At 39.6% G+C, this 19,956-nt stretch overlaps 1 protein-coding gene across 3 annotated transcripts; it reads right to left on the bottom strand.

The window, feature by feature from the left end:
* Positions 1–319: 319 nt before the first annotated feature.
* LOC309693904 (myosin-7-like) lies at positions 320–18,018 on the bottom strand. Of its 3 annotated transcripts, XM_082513535.1 has the most exons (38): positions 17,955–18,018; positions 17,540–17,747; positions 16,821–16,964; positions 15,584–15,740; positions 15,471–15,498; positions 15,281–15,386; positions 14,819–14,911; positions 14,647–14,710; positions 14,449–14,547; positions 14,250–14,353; positions 13,960–14,098; positions 13,771–13,889; positions 13,492–13,641; positions 13,230–13,400; positions 12,828–13,137; positions 12,668–12,747; positions 12,371–12,576; positions 11,272–11,395; positions 11,047–11,183; positions 10,687–10,942; positions 10,367–10,609; positions 10,085–10,261; positions 9,843–9,988; positions 9,657–9,747; positions 9,186–9,575; positions 8,984–9,110; positions 8,782–8,900; positions 8,481–8,677; positions 3,094–3,277; positions 2,708–2,873; positions 2,494–2,618; positions 2,090–2,398; positions 1,805–2,008; positions 1,419–1,715; positions 1,209–1,313; positions 909–1,004; positions 686–820; positions 320–444 (listed from the first exon to the last, which is right to left on the bottom strand). In XM_082513535.1, the coding sequence occupies exons 2-38, from the start codon at positions 17,738–17,740 to the stop codon at positions 424–426; spliced, it is 5,820 nt and encodes a 1,939-aa protein (XP_082369661.1). In that variant the 5' UTR covers positions 17,741–17,747; positions 17,955–18,018; the 3' UTR covers positions 320–423. The 3 variants fall into 3 exon arrangements, with proteins under 3 accessions (XP_082369661.1, XP_082369662.1, XP_082369663.1); XM_082513536.1 differs by lacking the exons at positions 13,960–14,098; positions 14,250–14,353; XM_082513537.1 differs by lacking the exons at positions 14,647–14,710; positions 14,819–14,911; positions 15,281–15,386; ... (3 more) ...; positions 17,540–17,747; positions 17,955–18,018 and having other exon boundaries at positions 14,250–14,303; positions 14,449–14,517.
* Between the last annotated feature and the right edge of the window lie 1,938 nt (positions 18,019–19,956).

Below are 19,956 nucleotides of genomic sequence, written 5' to 3'. Positions count from 1 at the left end.
AAACCTAAATGTGTTAACTACCAGCCACTATCCCATACCTGACTCATGGTTTATGTTATAATCTACTTCTAAGATACTTATTTACTGTAAATGCAAGTGAAGGGAGGACGCCTTCAAATGTATTTGACATCAATATTTTTTAGCATCTAGAACATTGTAGCTGCATTTTCACCATTAATAGGTATATCTACAATTTTATGTTTTTAACTACCAGTTAATGTACTACTGCATTATATTGCATGTGTTAGAGGTCATTCAAGTCTTGTACAATTTGTCATGAACCCACTTTGAGAAAAACAGAACGAATACAATGTTGTGCAACAGCTTAATGAGATTTTATTAGCACTGCAGGCTGTAAATAGTGATAGTTGAGGGGATCTATAACACACAGCAGACAAAGGGGTTTCTGTTGACTCCAAAGCTTCACTCCTCATCAAACCCTTTCTGTAGCAGCCGGGGGAGGTTGGAAAAGAAGAAGAGAAACAGCTGTCAGGGCTCCAGATTAGTGCAGCTTTAGTGCAACAAAGCAACTATATATATATATAATTACAAAGTGATATCAACTGACAGAACACATACTCTATCTGTGCTAAAGAACGAACAGCAGAGCAGCAAAAGAGTTAAATGCAGCCACTAGAGGGCAGCACGTGTCAGGGTCAGATGCTGCAAAGTGCATGTGTCAAACCTTGGATCCGACATCGCGGCTCTTGGCACGAAGCTTGTTGACCTGAGACTCAGCGATGTCAGCTCTCTCTTCAGCCTCCTCCAGCTCATGCTGCATCTTGCGGAACTTGCCAAGATGAACATTGGCCTGTTCTTCCTGTTAAGGTTAATGAAACAAACCTGAGTATTTGGAGACAGAAGACGACACCACGTGTAGACTTCACCTCAAACATTACCACACTTACAGCCTCCTCTGCAGATCTTTTGTAGGCTTTAACTTTCAGCTGCAGCTTGTCCACTAGATCTTGAAGCCGCACGATGTTCTTGCGATCTTCTTCAGTCTGTGGAAATGAGAAACAAGGTTACACATTTGGCCTGTGAAAGACTGGCAACCTGTTTAGGGTTTACTCTGTAAGGGCTCTGTCAATCACTCCCATAACCCTAAAGCAGATAAGTAGTGAAGAAAATAAATGGATGGATGGTTTCAAACTTACAAAAAATGCTTAATTCAACCTGGGAAAAGGATGCTGATAGTTTCCACAAACCTGGTAGGTGAGTTCCTTGATGCGACGTTCATATTTACGCACCCCCTTCACAGCATCACTGCTTTTCTTCTGCTCCATTTCCACCTCATTTTCAAGCTCCCTTACCTGGTTGGGGACATGAAATACAGATAACTCTCCAAAGAATTTCTTTCAAGAATTGAAAAATTTAATTTCCCAGAAATAACACAGATATGTAAAAGAAGTGCTCACCCTGGCCTCGAGCTTCTGCACCTGCTTCTTGCCTCCCTTCATGGCGATCTGCTCAGCTTCATCCAGGCGGTGCTGCAGGTCTTTGATGGTTTGCTCCATGTTCTTCTTCATTCGCTCCAGATGAGCGCTGGTGTCCTGCTCCTTCTTCAGCTCCTCTGCCATCATGGCAGCATCAGTGATGGCCTTCTTGGCCTTCTCCTCTGCATTCCTGCACTCCTGCACTGCCTCCTCCACTTCAGTTTGAAGCTGGGATGTATCAGCCTCCAGCTTCTTCTTTTGGTTTATCAGGCTGGTGTTCTGCATACAATAAACAAAGACAAATGATGTCGTATGATATGCAGTACCTTTGGTCAGCAATTTAATATGAACCTTTCTGTCTGTGTCACCTGTGAGTGCAGTAGCTGCACCCTCTCTGTAACATCCAGCAGCTCTTGCTCTGCAAGTTTGCGGCTTCTCTCTGTTTGCTCCAGAGCTGCTCTCAGCTCCTCCACTTCAGCCTGAAGCAGGGTGTTGCGTCGCTCAACAATGACAATGTTTTCCTTCATATCATCACTGGCTCGCAGAGAGTCGTCCAGCTGAAGTTGTGTGTCCTAGAAAAATGTTTGATCCTCTGGTTATAAATAATCCATTACAGAAATAGAAACATGAGAAATAATTACTTTTTAGTTTACCTTCAGATGCGCATGAACAGCCTTAAGCTGTTTCTGGGCCTCGGCTGCCTGCCTGTTGGCCTGGCTTAGCTGGATCTCCATCTCATTCAGGTCTCCTTCCATTTTCTTCTTCAGCCGCAGAGCCTCATTCCTGCTGCGAGTCTCAGCTTCAAGAGAGCTCTGCAGGGTGTCGATGGTCCTCTGCAGGTTTCTCTTGCTCTGCTCCATCTCTTCATCCTTCTCAGCCAGTTTACGCTCCATGTCAGCCTTGATTTGGTTGAACTCAAGCTGAGCTCTTAGAATCTTGCCCTCCTCGTGCTCAAGAGAACCCTAAGACGGTCGTGAAATCACATTTTGAACTGTTCTTTTTAAAGTTATAAATATATATACATAAGAGACTGGAGGATATTAGGTTTTAGTCGCACCTCTGCTTCCTCAAGGGCAGACTGAATCTCACTCTTTTCTTGCTCCAGCTGCTTACGGACCTTCTCCAACTCATGAATGGTTTTTCCCCCCTCACCAAGTTGCTCAGTGAGGTCAGAGATTTCCTCTGTGTATGAAAGTGGTTGTGTTCAGTGTACTTTTCTTTTGTACCTGTATGTGTGTGTGTGCATGTGTTGTGAATGTGCGTTCAGTTACCCTGAAGATTCTTGTTCTCTCTCTTCATGGTCTCCAAATGTTCAAGAGACTCTTCATAAGAGTTCTTCAGTTTGAAGAGCTCAGTGCTGAGAGACCTGGCCTCCTTCTGGGAGCTCTCCAGCTCACACTGACACTCCTCAAACTTCTGTTTCCACTCAGAAAGAATCTGAGATAGACATTGAGATAGAAATGGTATGAATTTAGGCTTAAATCACTGACCTCTCCATAGTTTCCCCTGTATCTGCACTGTAACAACTCTTTGACAAAGCAAGAGGTAGTTATTTGTCACAGACATGCCAGGTTTATAGTTCAACATGAAGAACAGAAAGCATGATTTTAATGATTAATGTGTTTGCAGTAGTTTAACGATAAAATATGAAAAATACTTTGTCAAAGTTTCTTTGCTTCTTGTCCAGAGCAGCGGCAGCAGCATTAGACCTCTCTACATCCACCATGAGATCTTCAATCTCATTCTGCAGCCTGTGTTTGGTCTTCTCCAGAGAGGAGCATTTAGCATTCACTGCTTCAACAGCCTCCTCAGCGTCCTGCAGACGCTGAGCCAGCTTCTTTCTAAAAGTGAAACACAACTGTTTTTATATTTTGGGCCATTATTTAGTTATTGAACATTTGTACTCTGTAGCCTTCTATAGATATAAAAATCTATCGAAGGCTTGCAGACGTACGTATGTTTATGCTTGCTTCCAATTACATATTAGAAGCTTGTTTTATTTTGTTTTTGCCTGAAAGGGAGCTTCAGGAACAACACTTTCCTTTCAGAAAATGTTAGATTTTACATTTGTTCAGGTGACCACAAGAAGTCAACTATGTACGCGGCATTTTTTAACTTTCGAATATAACCAACTAGTATTGTTGTTTTTCTGTCATTCTGGGCCAACGACACCCAGCAAAGGACACCACGTGCACTGTGGACATTGGGGTGTATGCTCATTACTTGAACTCCTTGATCAAAACGGCTCAAATCAAAACATTGAAGACGTAATTATCGTCATCACAGCTGTCGCCACTCAGCAAAATCTTCTGCACCAGCGTTGGTATTGGAGAAAAAAAAAAAGCTACAAAAAAATTCCAACTGTTTTCAAAGTTTCCTCCAGAAGGTCTCGCCTTATCACGTATACCTTCTCTACCTATCATCTGGAAATCTCAGAGCTTCTGTACTGATACATTATTGAAATGGCACTGAAGATCAAACACTCGTGTCTTCAACCCATCCATGGTACCCGCGCAGCAGGTTGTAAAAATTGGGACGTGCACAACATGCCATGCCACCATTTGATAGCAAAAAAGGTATAAAAAGGCCTTAAAGCAGGTGGTCCTATCTTTACTGTTCTTCTTTTGAGCTCTTTATCATATTTCACAGCCAGGCTCCACCATCAGCCAGCAGGCCACAGCCAGGCTCCACCATCAGCCAGCAGGCCTAGCCAGGCGCCATCATCAGAAATTCCGCTTCCGGGTCCCTCGTGGTGGCCGCCTCGTGCTCTCGCTTCAGTATGCCACCCAAGAAAGGCCCAACACCAGAGGAGGTTGAGGACATTAAAACCTCCCTCGGAGCGCTGTGCGGAGACGTGGCCGCAGTCAGGGCACAGCAGGAGGCTTCTGCTGGGGCTTCTGGAGGAGGTAAAACAGCTACGCCTCCAAAATGCCGAGAAGGACAGACGGATCATGGATCTCGAGCGGCGGGTGGATGAGCTGGAGCAGTACACCCGTACGAACGACGTGGTCATCAGCGGTATTAAAATCAAGCCGCGCTCGTATGCGCGCGCGGTGGCTGGGAACGTCGGGGAGCCCAGCGACGAGGAGACCCGCTCGGTAGAGCAACAGGTGGCGTCCTTCCTCCAAAGCAAGGGGATAGAGATGGACCTGGAGCACATAGAAGCATGTCACTCACTGCCCAGGAGGAGTGACAGACTGCCGGCCATCATTATGAGATTTGTCAATCGGAAGAACAAGGTCGCACTGCTGAAACAAGGACGCAAACTGAAAGGCACGGACGTTTTCATTAATGAGCATCTGACACGAAAAAACGCAGACATCGCGAGGAAGGCAAGGCAACTGAAGAAGAACGGTAAAATACAACATACATGGGTAACAAACTGTAAGATTTTCATTAAGCTAAACGGGACACCAGAAGAGGCAAAAGTACTGATAGTGAGGAACATGGAGGATCTGGACAAGTATAACTGACACCAATGTATCAATTACACCAGGAAATGACATGGACACGTTGAAATTAGTTCTTCAACAGAAAGTAATTGATCTAGATTGTGAATATAAGGAGCATAATATAATAGATCCAGAAATAGATTCTGAAAGTAACTTTCTCTCTTCTTTTGTTAAAAATTGTAATTATTTCACTCAGGAACAATATGAAAAAGAAATTAACCTAGACGGGAAGCTCTCATTAATTCACTTTAACAGCAGAAGTATGTACTCTAATTTTGATTTCATTAAGGACTATTTGCAACAATTTTCTCGCCCCTTTAGTGTTATAGCCATCACTGAAACTTGGTTCAATGTCGATAAAGGAATAGATTTTTGTTTGAATGGATATGATTTAAAATACATGAATAGATTAAATAAGGCGGGCGGCGGGGTTGCTATATATGTTCATAACTCTATAAAATATAATGTTGTAACAACTATGTCTATGGCTATTGATGGAATTTTGGAATGTTTGACTATTGAGATTATGAATGAAAAAAAGAGAAATGTTATAATAAGTTGTATATATCGGACACCCAGTTCAAGTATTGACACTTTTAATGAATTGATAGAAAAAACGTTTGCTTCGGTGAACCAAAAATTACTATTTATCTGTGGTGATTTTAACATTGATTTGCTAAATCCAACAAGGTTAAAAGCCATTGATGACTTTACTGACACAATGTACAGCTTATCACTATATCCAACAATAACAAAGCCAAGCAGAATAACTTCACATAGCGCCACTATTATTGACAACATTTTTACTAATGTCATGGATTTCCAAATTAATAGTGGTCTGCTTGTCTGTGATATAACTGACCACTTACCAGTTTTTACTTTGTGTGACTGTGATTTAAAAAAAATAGATACCAAGATCATGATAGCAAAGCGAACAATAAATGAAGAAGCAATTCATGCCTTCAATTTCGATTTAGCACAACAAGATTGGAGTTCGGTGTATGAAGAGTCAGATGTGGACAAGGCTTATGATAATTTTCTAGATATTTTTACTATGTGGTACAATAAACATTGTCCTGTAAACGAACACATGACAAAGAAAAAAAAGATAAAAAGTCCTTGGCTCACAAAAGGAATTATTAATGCTTGCAAAAAGAAAAACAATCTGTATAAACAGTTTATCAAAGTAAAAACAAAAGAAGTGGAACAGAGATATAAAGCATATAGAAATAAATTGACTGATATTATAAGAACGAGCAAACAACTTTATTATAGAAGAAGATTATTTGAAAATAAAAACAATATAAAAGGAACTTGGGATGTGTTAAACAACTTAATTAAACAAGGATCTTCTGGAACATCATATCCTGAATATTTTACTGATGCAAATGGTGAAAATCACAACATGAGTAATATTGTCGATGGGTTCAATAAATTCTTCATAAATGTTGGCCTTGAACTAGCAGCGGACATCCCGTGTCATAAAAATGAAAATATCAGTAATATAAAATCAAATCCCTTTTCACTGTTCCTCTCAGCTACAAATGAGCAAGAAGTAATAAATATCACATTAAAATGTAAAAGTAAGTCTTCAATGGATTATCATGACATAAATATGTCTGTAGTTAAACAGGTTATTCTGAATATTGCTAGTCCCTTAACATATATCTGTAATTTATCATTTCAGTCCGGTTGTTTTCCAAAAAAAATGAAAATTGCGAAAGTAATACCACTATATAAAAGTAATGACAAACACAGTTTTACCAATTATAGGCCTATTTCTCTACTGCCTCAATTCTCAAAAATTCTAGAAAAACTTTTTAATTCAAGATTAGAAAAATTCCTTGAAAAACATCAAATAATAAATGTTGGTCAGTATGGTTTCAGAACGCAAAGAACCACTTCAATGGCGATAATTGAGGCAGTAGAAGAAATTACTGATACACTGGATAAAAATAAATATGCAGTTGGTATTTTTGTTGACCTCAAAAAGGCCTTCGACACAATCAATCACTCAATTTTACTGGATAAATTGGAAAGATATGGTATTCGAGGGAAAGCTGGTAACTGGTTAAAAAGTTACCTAACAGGTCGGGAACAATATGTTAGCATAGGGCATTACCACTCAGAGAAACTTGGTATTACATGTGGTGTTCCCCAAGGGTCAGTGTTGGGACCAAAACTTTTCAATGTATACATAAATGATATTTTTGATGTTTCTCAAGTACTTAAACTCATACTGTTCGCAGATGACACCAACATATTTTTCAGTAGCGATGATTATACTGATCTTGTAATGACTGTAAACAGGGAGCTAAAATTAATAAAAAAATGGATGGACATAAATAAATTATCATTAAATATAAATAAAACTAAAGCAATGTTTTTTGGTAATTTAAAATATAATGTAGAATTACCAATTATCATTGAAGGTGTACCAATTGATAATGTGAGTGAAAACAAATTTTTGGGAGTTATAATTGATAACAAAATTTCATGGAAACCCCACGTCAGACACATAAAAACCAAAATTTCCAGAAGCCTCGCAGTTTTGAACAAAGTGAAACAATTCCTTGATAAAGATGCACTTCGTACTCTGTACTGTACCCTGGTTCTTCCATATCTTACATATTGTGTGGAAGTGTGGGGAAATACATATAAAAATACAACTAATCCATTAGTCACAGTACAGAAACGAGCACTGCGTATTATTCACAAGGCTGGTTATCTAGAACATACTCACAAATTCTTTCTTCAGGCAAAGTTACTTAAATTCCAGGATCTGGTTAATTACAATACATCCATAATTTTGTATAAAGCTTTTACTAAACTTTTACCGGCAAATTTACAAACTAGATTTGAAATTCGAGAAAAGGTTTATAATGTGAGAGGCTTTGGAGAATTCAAATTACCCAGAACTCGAACAACCCGTAAAGGCTTTTGTGTGTCTGTATGTGGTGTGAAAATCTGGAACAGTCTGAGTTTACAATTGAAACAATGCAAAAATATTCATAGATTTAAATTTCTCTACAAACAGTTGGTCTGGTCACAGTATACTCAATGATGGGTTTTAGTGTGCTCTGTAATGTCTGTCCTCTTACCATTGCTGGTATGGATTCCAAAATAAAAAATAAAAAATAAAGTGTGCGTATGTATGTACATATATGTACTTGTGTGTGTAGATATATATGTATGTATATGTATGTGTGTCTGTTACTTGTAGTTATTACTGCCTGTTACCTGTGGTAATGCAATTTATAATTTATATATTCTGTATTCAGTTATGAAGGCTCTAATTGTTGGTTGCGAGCTGCCGCTTAGATGCTTGTATCTGCCCGGGGCTGTTGATGGGTCTGTATGCAATGATGGGCGTAGCTGCGGGAAGTTTATTGTTTTTTTTTGTTGATGAGTGAGTATAGGGGTGGGATTTAATAAGTTTTCTTCGTCCCACTCCTTTTTCAGGCAAGTTTTGTTTTTTGTTTTGTGTATTTTATGTTCAATATAGGTATTTGTTGTGCCTGAAAATGAATAAATAAATGAAATGAAATGAATGAAATGTTTAGATTAATATTCTTGTTTGTATTTAACTTACTTGGCCTCTTCTAGTTCTTCAGTCCTCTGGATGGCATCAGTTTCATACTTGGTTCTCCACTGAGCCACCTCAGAGTTGGCCTTGGACATGCCACGCTGCAGTTCAGCTTTAGCTTCCTGCTCCTCCTCATACTGCTCCCTGAGCAGGTCACAGTCATGGCGAGAAGACTGCACTGCATGGGCTAATGCATTCTTGGCCTGGATGGATATATATATATATAATATGTGTATAATGGGGGCAATTATCTTGCAGCTTGGGTTTTTATTTTTAATTTATTTGGATCTATACTAGTTTTGCATACCTTTATTTCCTCTTCTAGCTGTCTCTTTATATCTTCAAGTTGTTGGTTATAGGAATTCTTTCCTCTAGTCAGCTGAGAAACGAGAGATTCTTTCTCTTCCATCTGTCTTAAAAGCTCATCTGCAGAGGTTCAAGTTCATTATATTCCATTGTTTTGTATTAAATGCGTATGACATTTTAAGTGAACACAGGATAATACAAACCATTCTCTGCTTGAAGCTTGGCTTTCTGAGTGGTTAAGTCACTAAGGGATCGTTGATATTCATCACACTTGGTCCTGTATTCATTCATTTGATCCTCCAAAGTTCTGCAGGTCTTTTCCAGTGTAGTCTAAATATAACAGTTCACAGACAGTCTAGATGTTAATCTGTTATTTGAAGTGACCAACCACATTTTTAAACTTACCTTAGACTTTACAGTTTGTTCCATATTGGAGACCACATCATCCAGCTCCAGTCTGAGCTCACTCTTCTCCTTCTCCAGTTTCTGCTTGACTCTCTGCAGGTTGTCAATCTGCTCTCCCAGCTCAGCAACACTGTCGGCTTGTTTCTTCCTGAGTGTGGCAGTAGTGGCTTCGTGGTGCAGAGTGGCCTCTTCGAGGTCTCTGCGCAGTTTCTGGAACTCGGCCTCCCTCTTCTTGTTCATCTCAATCTGGGCAGCTGTGGCTCCTCCAGCCTCCTCCAACCTCTCACTGATCTCCTCCAGCTCTCTGGCCAGGTCAGCTCTCTGCTTCTCCACCTTGGCTCGAGCAGCTCTCTCTGCTTCGAGCTCTTCCTCCAGCTCCTCTACACGAGCCTGGTGTGAGAATAACATGTTGAAATGAGTCAGTACTTTAAAAAATACAGTTAAGACAAAAAACAGTGCACATTTTGTCACCTGTAGCTCTTTCAGTTTCTTTTGCAGTTGAATAATGATGGCCTGTTCATCTTCAACTTTGCTGTTCAGCTGGCTGATTTCAAAGTCTTTCCTGCAGCATTTTTTCTTGTCAGTGTTAGGCAACAAAACAGTGTACATGGTATTCAGTGATGATACTGACTGAACAATGTTGAGATGAATGCTTACTTTTTCAGACGCTCCTCCAGCTGTTGCTTGTCATTTTCAAGATCCATCACAGACTCCTGGGTCAACTTTAGATCTCCCTCTAGCTTCCTCTTAGCTCTCTCGAGGTCCATTCGAATCTTTTTCTCTTGCTCAAGAGATCCTTCAAGCTTATGGCAAAACGAAATATTATTGCATTTCTGAATAGCTTAATCCCCAATATAGTGTCATCTAAGTAGCATAATTTCAAAAAGTTTATATTTTACATCATCCACTTGCTGCTCCAGCTTAGCCTTGGCCTTGGTCAGAGTGTTGACTTTGTCTTCCTCACTCTGCAGGTCGTCCAGAGTTTGCTGATGAGCTTCCTGTAAAGCTTTCTTTTCCTTGGTCAGCTTGGCAATGATCTCATCTAAAGCAGCCATCTCTTCAACAAGGTTCTTGACCTGTTGCAGGTAAATGATGGTATTACAAATTCTGTGCACAGCTTAGACACATGACTCTTTTTCATACCCTTGTTGTCAGAAATAGAAATATCAAATTAGTCATACCTTGTTCTCAGTGGCATGCTTCTCTTTCTCCACTTTAGCTAGAGTTAACTCTAAGTCATCAATGTCTTTCTTCAGCTCGGTGCACTCGTCCTCCAGCTTCCTCTTCTTAGCAGTCAGTTCTGCATTCATCTCCTCCTCATCCTCCAGCCTCTCTGTCAGCTCTTTGATTTTGGCTTCCAGCTGAATCTTGCTCTTGATCAGCCCCTCACATCTTTCTTCAGCATCACATAGATTGTCTTGTTCCTACCAAATAGAATTCTTGTTAGTGCTCACTTTAATGACACATTTAAAACAATATATAACTATGGTGTCATTCTTACTGCTTGAACTTGGAGCTGCAGGTCATTCTTCTCTTGGAGAAGAGTCACCATTTTCTCCTCTAGTTCCTTTCTTCGAGCTTCAGATTTTGCATAAGCTTCTTTGAGTTTTAGGAATTCTTCCTTCATGTTGGCCATCTCCTTTTCTGCCTCAGCAGATCTCAGCAGAGGTTTGATCTTGAAGAAAAGCTTCATCCAGGGCCAATTCTTAACCCCCATGAAGGCACGTATGTTCCACTGGATTACTAATAAAGCATCTCTAGAAGTTTTTTCAAGTAAATTAGGGATTCAGTTAAGCATAAAATCACAAAACAATAACTACTGAATGTTTAATGACCAGTATCACGTGGCTGTAGAAGATACCTGCGTTCCACCATCTTCTGATACTCAATGCGAGACAAAAGACCACGGGATCTGGCTTGAATCGCTGTGATGATTTTGGAAAGACGCTCATCTCTCATCTCCTCAAGCAGACCCAGCAAGCCAGCCTTGAAGAACACCTAACAACAGCAATGGGTTTTAAGGTTGCAAAATTCTGTTTTTATTTTTGGACATTTTTAATGATATGAGTAACACCTGAGAAGATACCTTTGTATGCCCAAACTTGTATTGGTTGTGATCAATATCCAAAGACCCAAGAAGTTTCTCTGCTCCTTTCCTACTGTCTATGAACTGGCCTTCGGGAATGGCAGCAGGATTCAGGATGCGATATCTAGAAAATGATGTAAACTTGTGCTTATAGTGCAGTGGAAATGCTATCAAAGTTTTGAGATACCCCTACTGAAAGTAGAATGAAGCACACGAGTGTTTTTCATATTCTCTAGTCTAAGGTGTCTAATATATCAGATTTCTTCTTGTATAAAAATATTTTACTGCATAATTAGTAAAAGCAAAAACTTCAATACTCTGAACTCATGTAATTTCATAATGGAATGTCTGATTCTTTCTGAATTGGTGTGAGAGTCAACAAGAGGTCTTTATACATGTCTGAAAAACAGAATGTGAATTTCTTAATGTATTAGGTAAATTTACTACTTTCAAATATTTTTAAGTATGAAAATCTGTGCTTTTAATGTACTCATATACTTTTCAACTTTTTATTCTTTTTGAAAACTTGACGACATGATAATTATTGCTCATTTGGAAGCATTTTTCTTTATAGTTTTTCAAGAAATTGAGTACGGGTTTGCACTAAAGAGCTTAAAGCTAGCAACTTAGGTAACTCACCTAGCTTCTCCAAACTAAATGAGTTTTTCAATTTTTCAATCTTCAAAGACTTACCATGGATATTTTAGAAATACATCTGTAAAGATTGTGGCTCATTGGGGTTGGTTTAAATTACAAATGAAACGTACTTTAATGTGAAAAAAAAATCATCTAACCAGTTACTCATGAGCTCCTATCAGTCAAAGCCTATATGGTGCCCTTTCCAGCAATCTTTTACAGTTTTGTTTTGGGATTTTTTTTTTTTGTTAATTTAGGCTGCATATCACAATATCTGTCAATGTAAATATTTTTGCAGTAAAATATTTTACACAAGCACTAGTATTGTTCTTGACAGCACTAACAAGATCCCATTTCATATATTAGACATTTTAGACAGTATGAAAAATTGTTTGTTTTTCTTGTGGTCTGGGTATCTCGCATGTGGGAGCATTTCCAACCTGTGATCTTAATGAGGTAATACCTCTGCTTGAAATCTCCATAGAGGATCCTGTTGGGGAAACCCTTTCTGCAGATCCTGATGCCTTCCAGCACACCGTTACAGCGCAGCTGGTGCATCACCAGAGGGTTCTCCATGGCCCCTGGAGTCTTGGTCTCGTTGGGGATGATGCAGCGTACAAAGTGAGGGTGAGTCGACCTCAAGTTGGTCATCAGCTTGTTCAGGTTCTCCTTTAATGAGGTAAAACAGATATTTAGAAATACTAATGATAGTTGCATGTAAAAACCATTTAGTCCAAGAAATCTAAAACATAAGCAGTACCCTGTGAAGAGCAGACACTGTCTGAAAGGAGGATCCTTTTTTCTTCTTCTCTTTTTTTCCCTCGACAGCTTCAGACATAGCTGTTGAGAAAATATGTGTTGTTAGTACTAGACAAGAAACCCTACAAATATCTTCAAACTAGATATTCAGCCAGGTGTACCTGAGTCAGCTCCTGCATAATTTGCAAACAGAGTTGCAAGAAGTTTGAGGGTAGACTTTTGGTACAATGCCACAACAGTCTCATTCAGAGGATCCTTGTTCTTCACCAACCAGTTGTTGATATTATAATCAACAGTTCCAGCGTAGTGAACCAGGGCAAAGTGAGCCTCTGGTTTTCCTTTGACAACTCTGGGCTTCTGGAAGTTGCTGGATTTTCCCAGGTGGTTGTCATAGAGCTTAGCTTTAAAGGTGGCATCACTGGCTTTGGGGAACATGCACTCCTCTTCAAGGATGGACATGATACCCATGGGCTGCAATTTATGAGTGAAAGGGCAAAATATGAGTTTTGTTTTTTTTTTAAATACCATATTTGAGCTGAACATGTAATAGTTCAGGGTCTCACCTTTTCAATCAGGTCGATACAGGCCTGCAGATCCATGCCAAAGTCAATGAAAGTCCATTCGATGCCCTCTTTCTTGTACTCTTCCTGCTCCAGTACAAACATGTGGTGGTTGAAAAACTGTTGCAGTTTTTCATTGGTGAAGTTGATGCACATCTGCTCAAAGGTGTTGAACTGTAAAGAAAGAAAGAAAGAAAATGTATTCAATTTTAATCATTCTGTACATATTATGTTGGGAGAGATGCAGTTTACTGTGATTACTCACATCAAAGATTTCAAATCCGGCAATGTCCAGCACCCCTATGAAGTACTGGCGAGGCTGCCTGGTCTCCAGTGACTGGTTGATTCGCATTACCATCCACAGGAACATCCTCTCATAAACAGCTTTTGATAGAGCACCAACAGCATAGTTCACCTGTGGAATGGGAACACAAGGACCATACAAGAAGCCACAAAGCAAGGAGGGTGTATTCCTCATTTTTGAATCTAAATCTAACCATTTAAAGATAACTGTATTGAAATATGCCTTCTCTTATTCTCTGACCTGGGCCACATTTTGTCCTTTGGTGACCCACTCGTTTCCTACTTTGACTCTTGGGTGACAGAGACCTTTGATGAGGTCGGCAGAGTTCAGGCCCATCAGATATGCAACTTTGTCAGCATCTGAAGAAAAAATAGAATACTTTGATTGGTTTGATTCTGTGCCAAAGTGCCAAACAGAACCACACTGTACCTTCAGTGCCATCAGCCTCTGCCTGCTCCTCTCGCTGCTTCTGCTTGAATTTCATGTTACCATAGTGCATGATGGCACCAGTCAGCTTGTACACAGAGTTCTTTTCCTCTTGCGTAAAGCCCAATACATCAAAGGCACTCTGTAGAACAGCATACAATAATGTCTCAACATCCTTAAAGTGAAAATATCACTTTAAGTAATCGGTCCAAAACTTCTACGGTGCTCTATAAGACCAACACCTGGACTTATTAAATGAGAGGTTATAAAATAGCAATAAGTGAGAGCCTGACATCTGTTGCCATGAGTTCCTCAGCGTCATCAATGGAGGCCACTTGGGTTTCCCCCTGTGAGATGAAGGCATAGTCATAGGGATTATTGGTGATCAGCAGCATCTCTGGAAGACACAAGGTGAAAAAAGGTGATAAAGGTGGGCATGTGACAATATAGAACCTATGTTTTATATTTTTTTATACCGTTCCATGCACTAACCCAAGATTTCAGGCTTTTTGTTGGACAGAATCTGGTAGAAGATGTGGTAATCTCTCTCTGCCTTGAGCTGGAAGATCACACGAGACTTCTCCAGAAGGTCTGACAAACGTGAAGTAGAAGGTATTTGTGTTAAATATACTGTGTGACTGTTTGACAAAATAAATATTATATAAGTGTTGAAAGAATGTTTGTTCTTACATGTTTCGATATCAGCAGAGGCTACTTTTCCCCTGGTATCAAAGTGAATTCGGATAAATTTACCCTGAAAAGATAATATTTGCATTTAAAAACCTTCCTCTTACTGACTAATTCCATAGAAACATAATATTCACAATACTCATGGTTCAGTTTTAAAATATTTGCCACTCACAAATCTGGAGGAGTTGTCATTCCTAATGGTCTTGGCATTGCCAAAGGCCTCCAGAGCAGGGTTAGCCTGGATAATTTGATCCTCCAGGGTGCCCTGTCATAAAGGAACACTGTGGTTGTTAAATGTGTGAATATTTAGAGGTTATCTCTTTTTTCTTTTTCTTTTTCTTTTAATTAAGAATCTCTGCTAGCAGATTATATGAAATCAGGAGAAACGTTTGTAGTCTTTGCAGGTCTTAAGCCATCATCATTGATGAGAAGCAATCCAAGCCTGTCACCCTGGTTAAAAGTGAAAAATTCTTTTGGTTAGTGTCAATTAGAATATCTATTTCTCTACTTGTTGTCCATGGTTACCCTGAAGAACAATTTTAAAAAGCCTAACATGTTTTGATAACATAGTGTTTGAGGTACTTTGCATTTGCATTGATGAGCTCTTGGACCTAAGACAGAGTTTACTGCTTACCTTGTCCTTGACATTTGTGTCCTTCTTAACACTTCCAGCCGCAATACTTGCAAAATACTGGATTACTCGCTTTGTGTTGACGGTCTTTCCTGCACCAGATTCTCCACTGTAATTGCAAAGTCACTCATCAATACGTAAATGCACCATATTGTAGAATAATGTTGTGTTGTGTATCCAAGACTTTACATACGTGATCAGAATTGACTGATTTTCACGGTCTGCAAAAAAGTACGTTTGCAAAGGTTATGTCAGTATATGTCCCAAAACTTAAACCAAACTGTATCTATTAATATCCATCTGTACCTGCCAGCATGTACTGGTAGGCATTGTCAGAGATGGAGAAGATATGAGGAGGTGCTTCACTCCTCTTCTTTCCTCTGTAGGCAAGAACCACCTCCTGATTGTAGACTGGCAGCCATTTGTAGGGGTTGACAGTCACGCAGAACAACCCAGAGTAGGTCTGAGAATATAAAGAAAACCATTGCTGTTAAGGCATAAATGCATTTCTATTTCTAATTTAAAACTTTTTGTTTGGATTTGCTTCAGGCTTTGGACATGCCGCTCATTTGATGGTAACTCCTAGAACATTGTTGTGTCTAGATTCAAGATTCAAGGTCTTTATTGTCAATGCAGTGTACTAAAATGCCACTTCACCCCAAGCCCCCCGTGGTGCATTTATAAGAATATAAAAAACATATCTAAAAACAGATATGAGACTAGAAATTACAAATAAGTAATAACTCACTAAATTTGGGTAAAGTTAAGAGATAAAAAGTACTATTACTAACTATATCTATGCACAATAAACAAAGACAGGACAGAGGCAATATGAAGTGGCCATGTGCAATTATAGTAAAGTGAGATGATTGTGCAGTAGGAATGAATACCAGGTTCAAGTTATGAGTCAGGATATTGTACACAAGACAGGACGAAGACGTGCAAGATGCAAAATGTGCAAATATAGTATAGTTTAGATGTGTTCAGTAACTATGTGACTGAGGTGTGCAAATAAGCGTATTGTTCCTAGTTTGTAGTAGATTTGTGGAAGTTTTTGAGTTTTTTGGTGAGTATTGTAAGGTGTTTTTAAAAGTGTTTGTGTTTATCAGTCCTTTGGTGGTAGTGAGTTGAGGGCTTTGACTGCTTGGGGGGGAAAGCTCTTGCTTCTATGTTAACATTTTAAGTACATTCCTAGTTAATGGAATACAGTATTTGCTAAAGTTAGAAAAAATGAAGCTTCTGAATATTTCTGGCAGCCCCCAATATCAAGCTTAACCACAGTTCATAGGTCATCTTCGTGCCAACGTTCCCCAGCCGATCGCTTATTGCTTGCCTACAGTTCTTACACATCTGCTATCCTCTTTGCAACCCACTTATATGCAATCTCTTCAGTTTCATGCTGTGTCTGATTTAATCAATGCCATCTCATTCCTGTTCTTTTCAGAACATTTTGCTGCTCCTCATCTGGTGAAAGCACCAGATGTAAATGACTGCAAATAGGTTTTACCAGGTTTTCCTTGTTTTTGACTTGCTAACTACTCACATAGATCATCCATGCTGCATAACGCTCTTTGAGATTAAACAGCACAGCTGGTTCATGGAGGAAGGTCAGCATGGCCATGTCTTCAATCTTGTCAAACTTTGGAGGATTTTGTTGCAGAATCTGCAAGTCTTTGACAGTCACAGTCTGGAAGGAAGAAAATAGAATGTGTTTTGATGATTTGGGTTATGAAACCAAACATTAACCTCCTGTTGTCTGTGTTACCTGCTTGTTCTGCCCTGTTATTGTCAGCATTACTTGTGTAGTGTTACAGTGCATACCACAGGCTGTCATTGCCAGATGGCAGCAATACCTCGCTTCATCACTCAGCTGCTCTGTGCTGTGAGCGGAGACTTTAATTGCACTAGTAGACAGGCTTCCATTTGAACTTGTCCTGACACTCACTTAAGGACAACACTTTAAATCATTCATAGATTTACACTCAGATTATCACTTTCTCCCAGACATGCACTCATATGCACTCACATCTAATGTGTTTCCTGTGCTGCTCTAACTGACCTGGTTACTGGAGTGGCTCCAGTTCATCAAAATCACCTGATAGATTTAGTTTTATGGTACAGAGTGGTGTACTGAACGATCAAGTGGACCAGGCAATCGATTGCCTACCACTACAGTATGTAAGGTAGGCTAAGTAAGATTATATTTGACTTAACCGCAATCTCACTGTGCAAACAAAATGCTAAAAACAGCAACGAACTAACCTTCCCATTCTGGGTCTCTACAGTGACCTTGTCTCCATCTCGGCTGGTGATGGTTGCCTTCACAAACTCTTCTACTGGATCAGGGACAAAGCATTCCTTCTTAATGTCAAAAGGACGCGTCGAGGCCTCCATACGTTCCTTCTCCGACTTCCTTAGGTACTGGGCAGCCGCCCCAAACACAGACATCTCTGCATCCCCCATCACAGCACTAATATACATGCAAAGAGTTGGTTCAGAGCTTGATACTTTTTCTTTCTTTTCTTTAAAAATTTACTGCACTCCATACTTATGCAAATGAAAATCTAACTTATTTTCTTTGTCCAAACCATATATAGAATTTCCACTGATGGAAATATATAATTGCCATATAATTGACTCTGTAATATAAGTTGTTATAAAAAGAAAGATCATTTACCAGTGGGTTCAACTCAGATGACAAGTGAGCTCAGACTTCACTGTATGAAATGATGATTCACCTGCAGTAACCAGAGAAAAAGAGTGTTTAATGAGATTCTGCAACATCCTTTTGGGTCATGTAAATGGACTGGATCTTATGAAGTGCTTTTCTACAATACTTAAGCACTTAAAGTGCTGAATACAACGTGTCTCAGTCACCCAAGTATTTTTTCTACATCTTAGTGCTTTCTATCTAACATTCACACTCAGATGGGAGCAACTCGGGGTTTAGTCTCTTGCCCACTTTGGCATGTAGCAGCCAGGGATCGAACCAGTAACCTTCTAGATTAGTAGATAACCTACCACAGCCATACAAAGTACACCAGTCCAGTGTTAGCTAAGTGTTAAATAGGACCAGGAGACCTTATAACACCACATTTAAACCTGTTTAGTTTAGACAATGGGAAAATAAACTATGATAACAGCATGCAAAGTATAACCAGACTTACAGAGGCCAGGTGAAGAGAAAGCAGCTGGTAGACCTGCAGGCAAAGCTGGGATCAAATATATAACCCCAGATAACCCTACCTTACAAGGCCAAGGGCACCACCCTGACCTGATAACACACACACACACTTGGTAACCACCATCATTTTCATCACTTATGACAGGGCTCTCCATGGTCATGAGATGATGTCTGGCTGCCCTCTCTGCTTGTTTGTCTCCACCTCTCATGTCCAAATAATGTGATTTTTGGGAACACCGCCAGGAACTTTCTGAAGCATAACTCATCTGTGACTCACCCAAACATAGCTTCTCTATCTCTAATTCTGCCACACTTTTTTCCTGTCATCTCTTGCACTGAATTCTTCTTCCAAGTGGGGACTGGTCATGGATGGAAACCAGATTCCATTTACTGCCTGGGCAGAAGGGGAGAAAAGGACAGAATGACACTTGAAAGGCACAAATTGCCACCTTATTTACTTATAGTCTACAATGACTCAGTCATTTTTGCCATGGGCAGTGCACTTCCATAGCTTGGACTTTTCTCCTTGTCAGCAGTCCAACTTTCAGCAGCCCACAGAGCAGATGGAATCTTAGCAAAACATTATACAGTTTTCACCCAGTTAGGCACAGTTTGCAGGTTGTCTTAAACACATGTTTGTGTTACACACGAGACACAATATTAAAGGAAGTTTAAAAATACATCACAGATGTCATTTCTAAAATACAACTCAGAACCGTTCACACTTGTCGCGAATGATGTTCATAAAGACTCGTTACAGCTGATGCACTTCAGAGTGCACAGCTCTGCACACAAGGTTGATACCAGCGACTGAAAACAATCTAAGGGAAAGTAATTTCAGATTAAATGTGGGCCAATAACCATGTTAAGCTGAAATAGTTTCACATGGAATGACAGGCAATTTGAAAACAGACCTGCTATAGTATGAGACTAATATATGTCGGACTTTCAGATACTCAGGAAAGTGTGTCCTTTCACATTTTTCTCAAATTTGTTCATGTTTTAGCTTTTAGAATTATATTGGATCAGTAAAAAGTGAAATTGGATAGTATTAAGTCAATTAAAGATTGAGACATGCATTGCTAAAGACTTGAGCCACCCCGTTTGTTTTAACACTTTGCTTATTTTTTTGTTATTTTAAAGGCTCGTCGTGAGCAACAGGTTTTTAGGCTTTCTGAAGGTTTAGACTGCTTTGTTAGTTTTTTTCAGTCAAGTCATTGTAACAGACTATTTTCAAAGGAAAGTTATTTGTTGTTGTTGTTGTTGTTGTTAAGCCGCTGAAGACTGACCTATGAATCATTCAAAGCATACAAAAGGCACCTAGCTCAAGGTGATTTCCAGTGAGCTATTAGCTGATCCACTCTGCAGTCCCACCTGGAAAGTGTCCGATTGGTAACAGCTTCATTTTTCAGTCTGACAATGATCCCAAACACACTCCCAATGCAGTAAAAACATTGGATAGAAAAAACACGCAATGAACACTATCAGTCATAGA

This window comes from Aulonocara stuartgranti (genome assembly GCF_965226115.1).
Source record: "Aulonocara stuartgranti genome assembly, chromosome: 18".
Taxonomy (NCBI): Eukaryota; Metazoa; Chordata; class Actinopteri; order Cichliformes; family Cichlidae; genus Aulonocara; species Aulonocara stuartgranti.
This window is presented reverse-complemented; position numbering and strand designations above follow the sequence as displayed.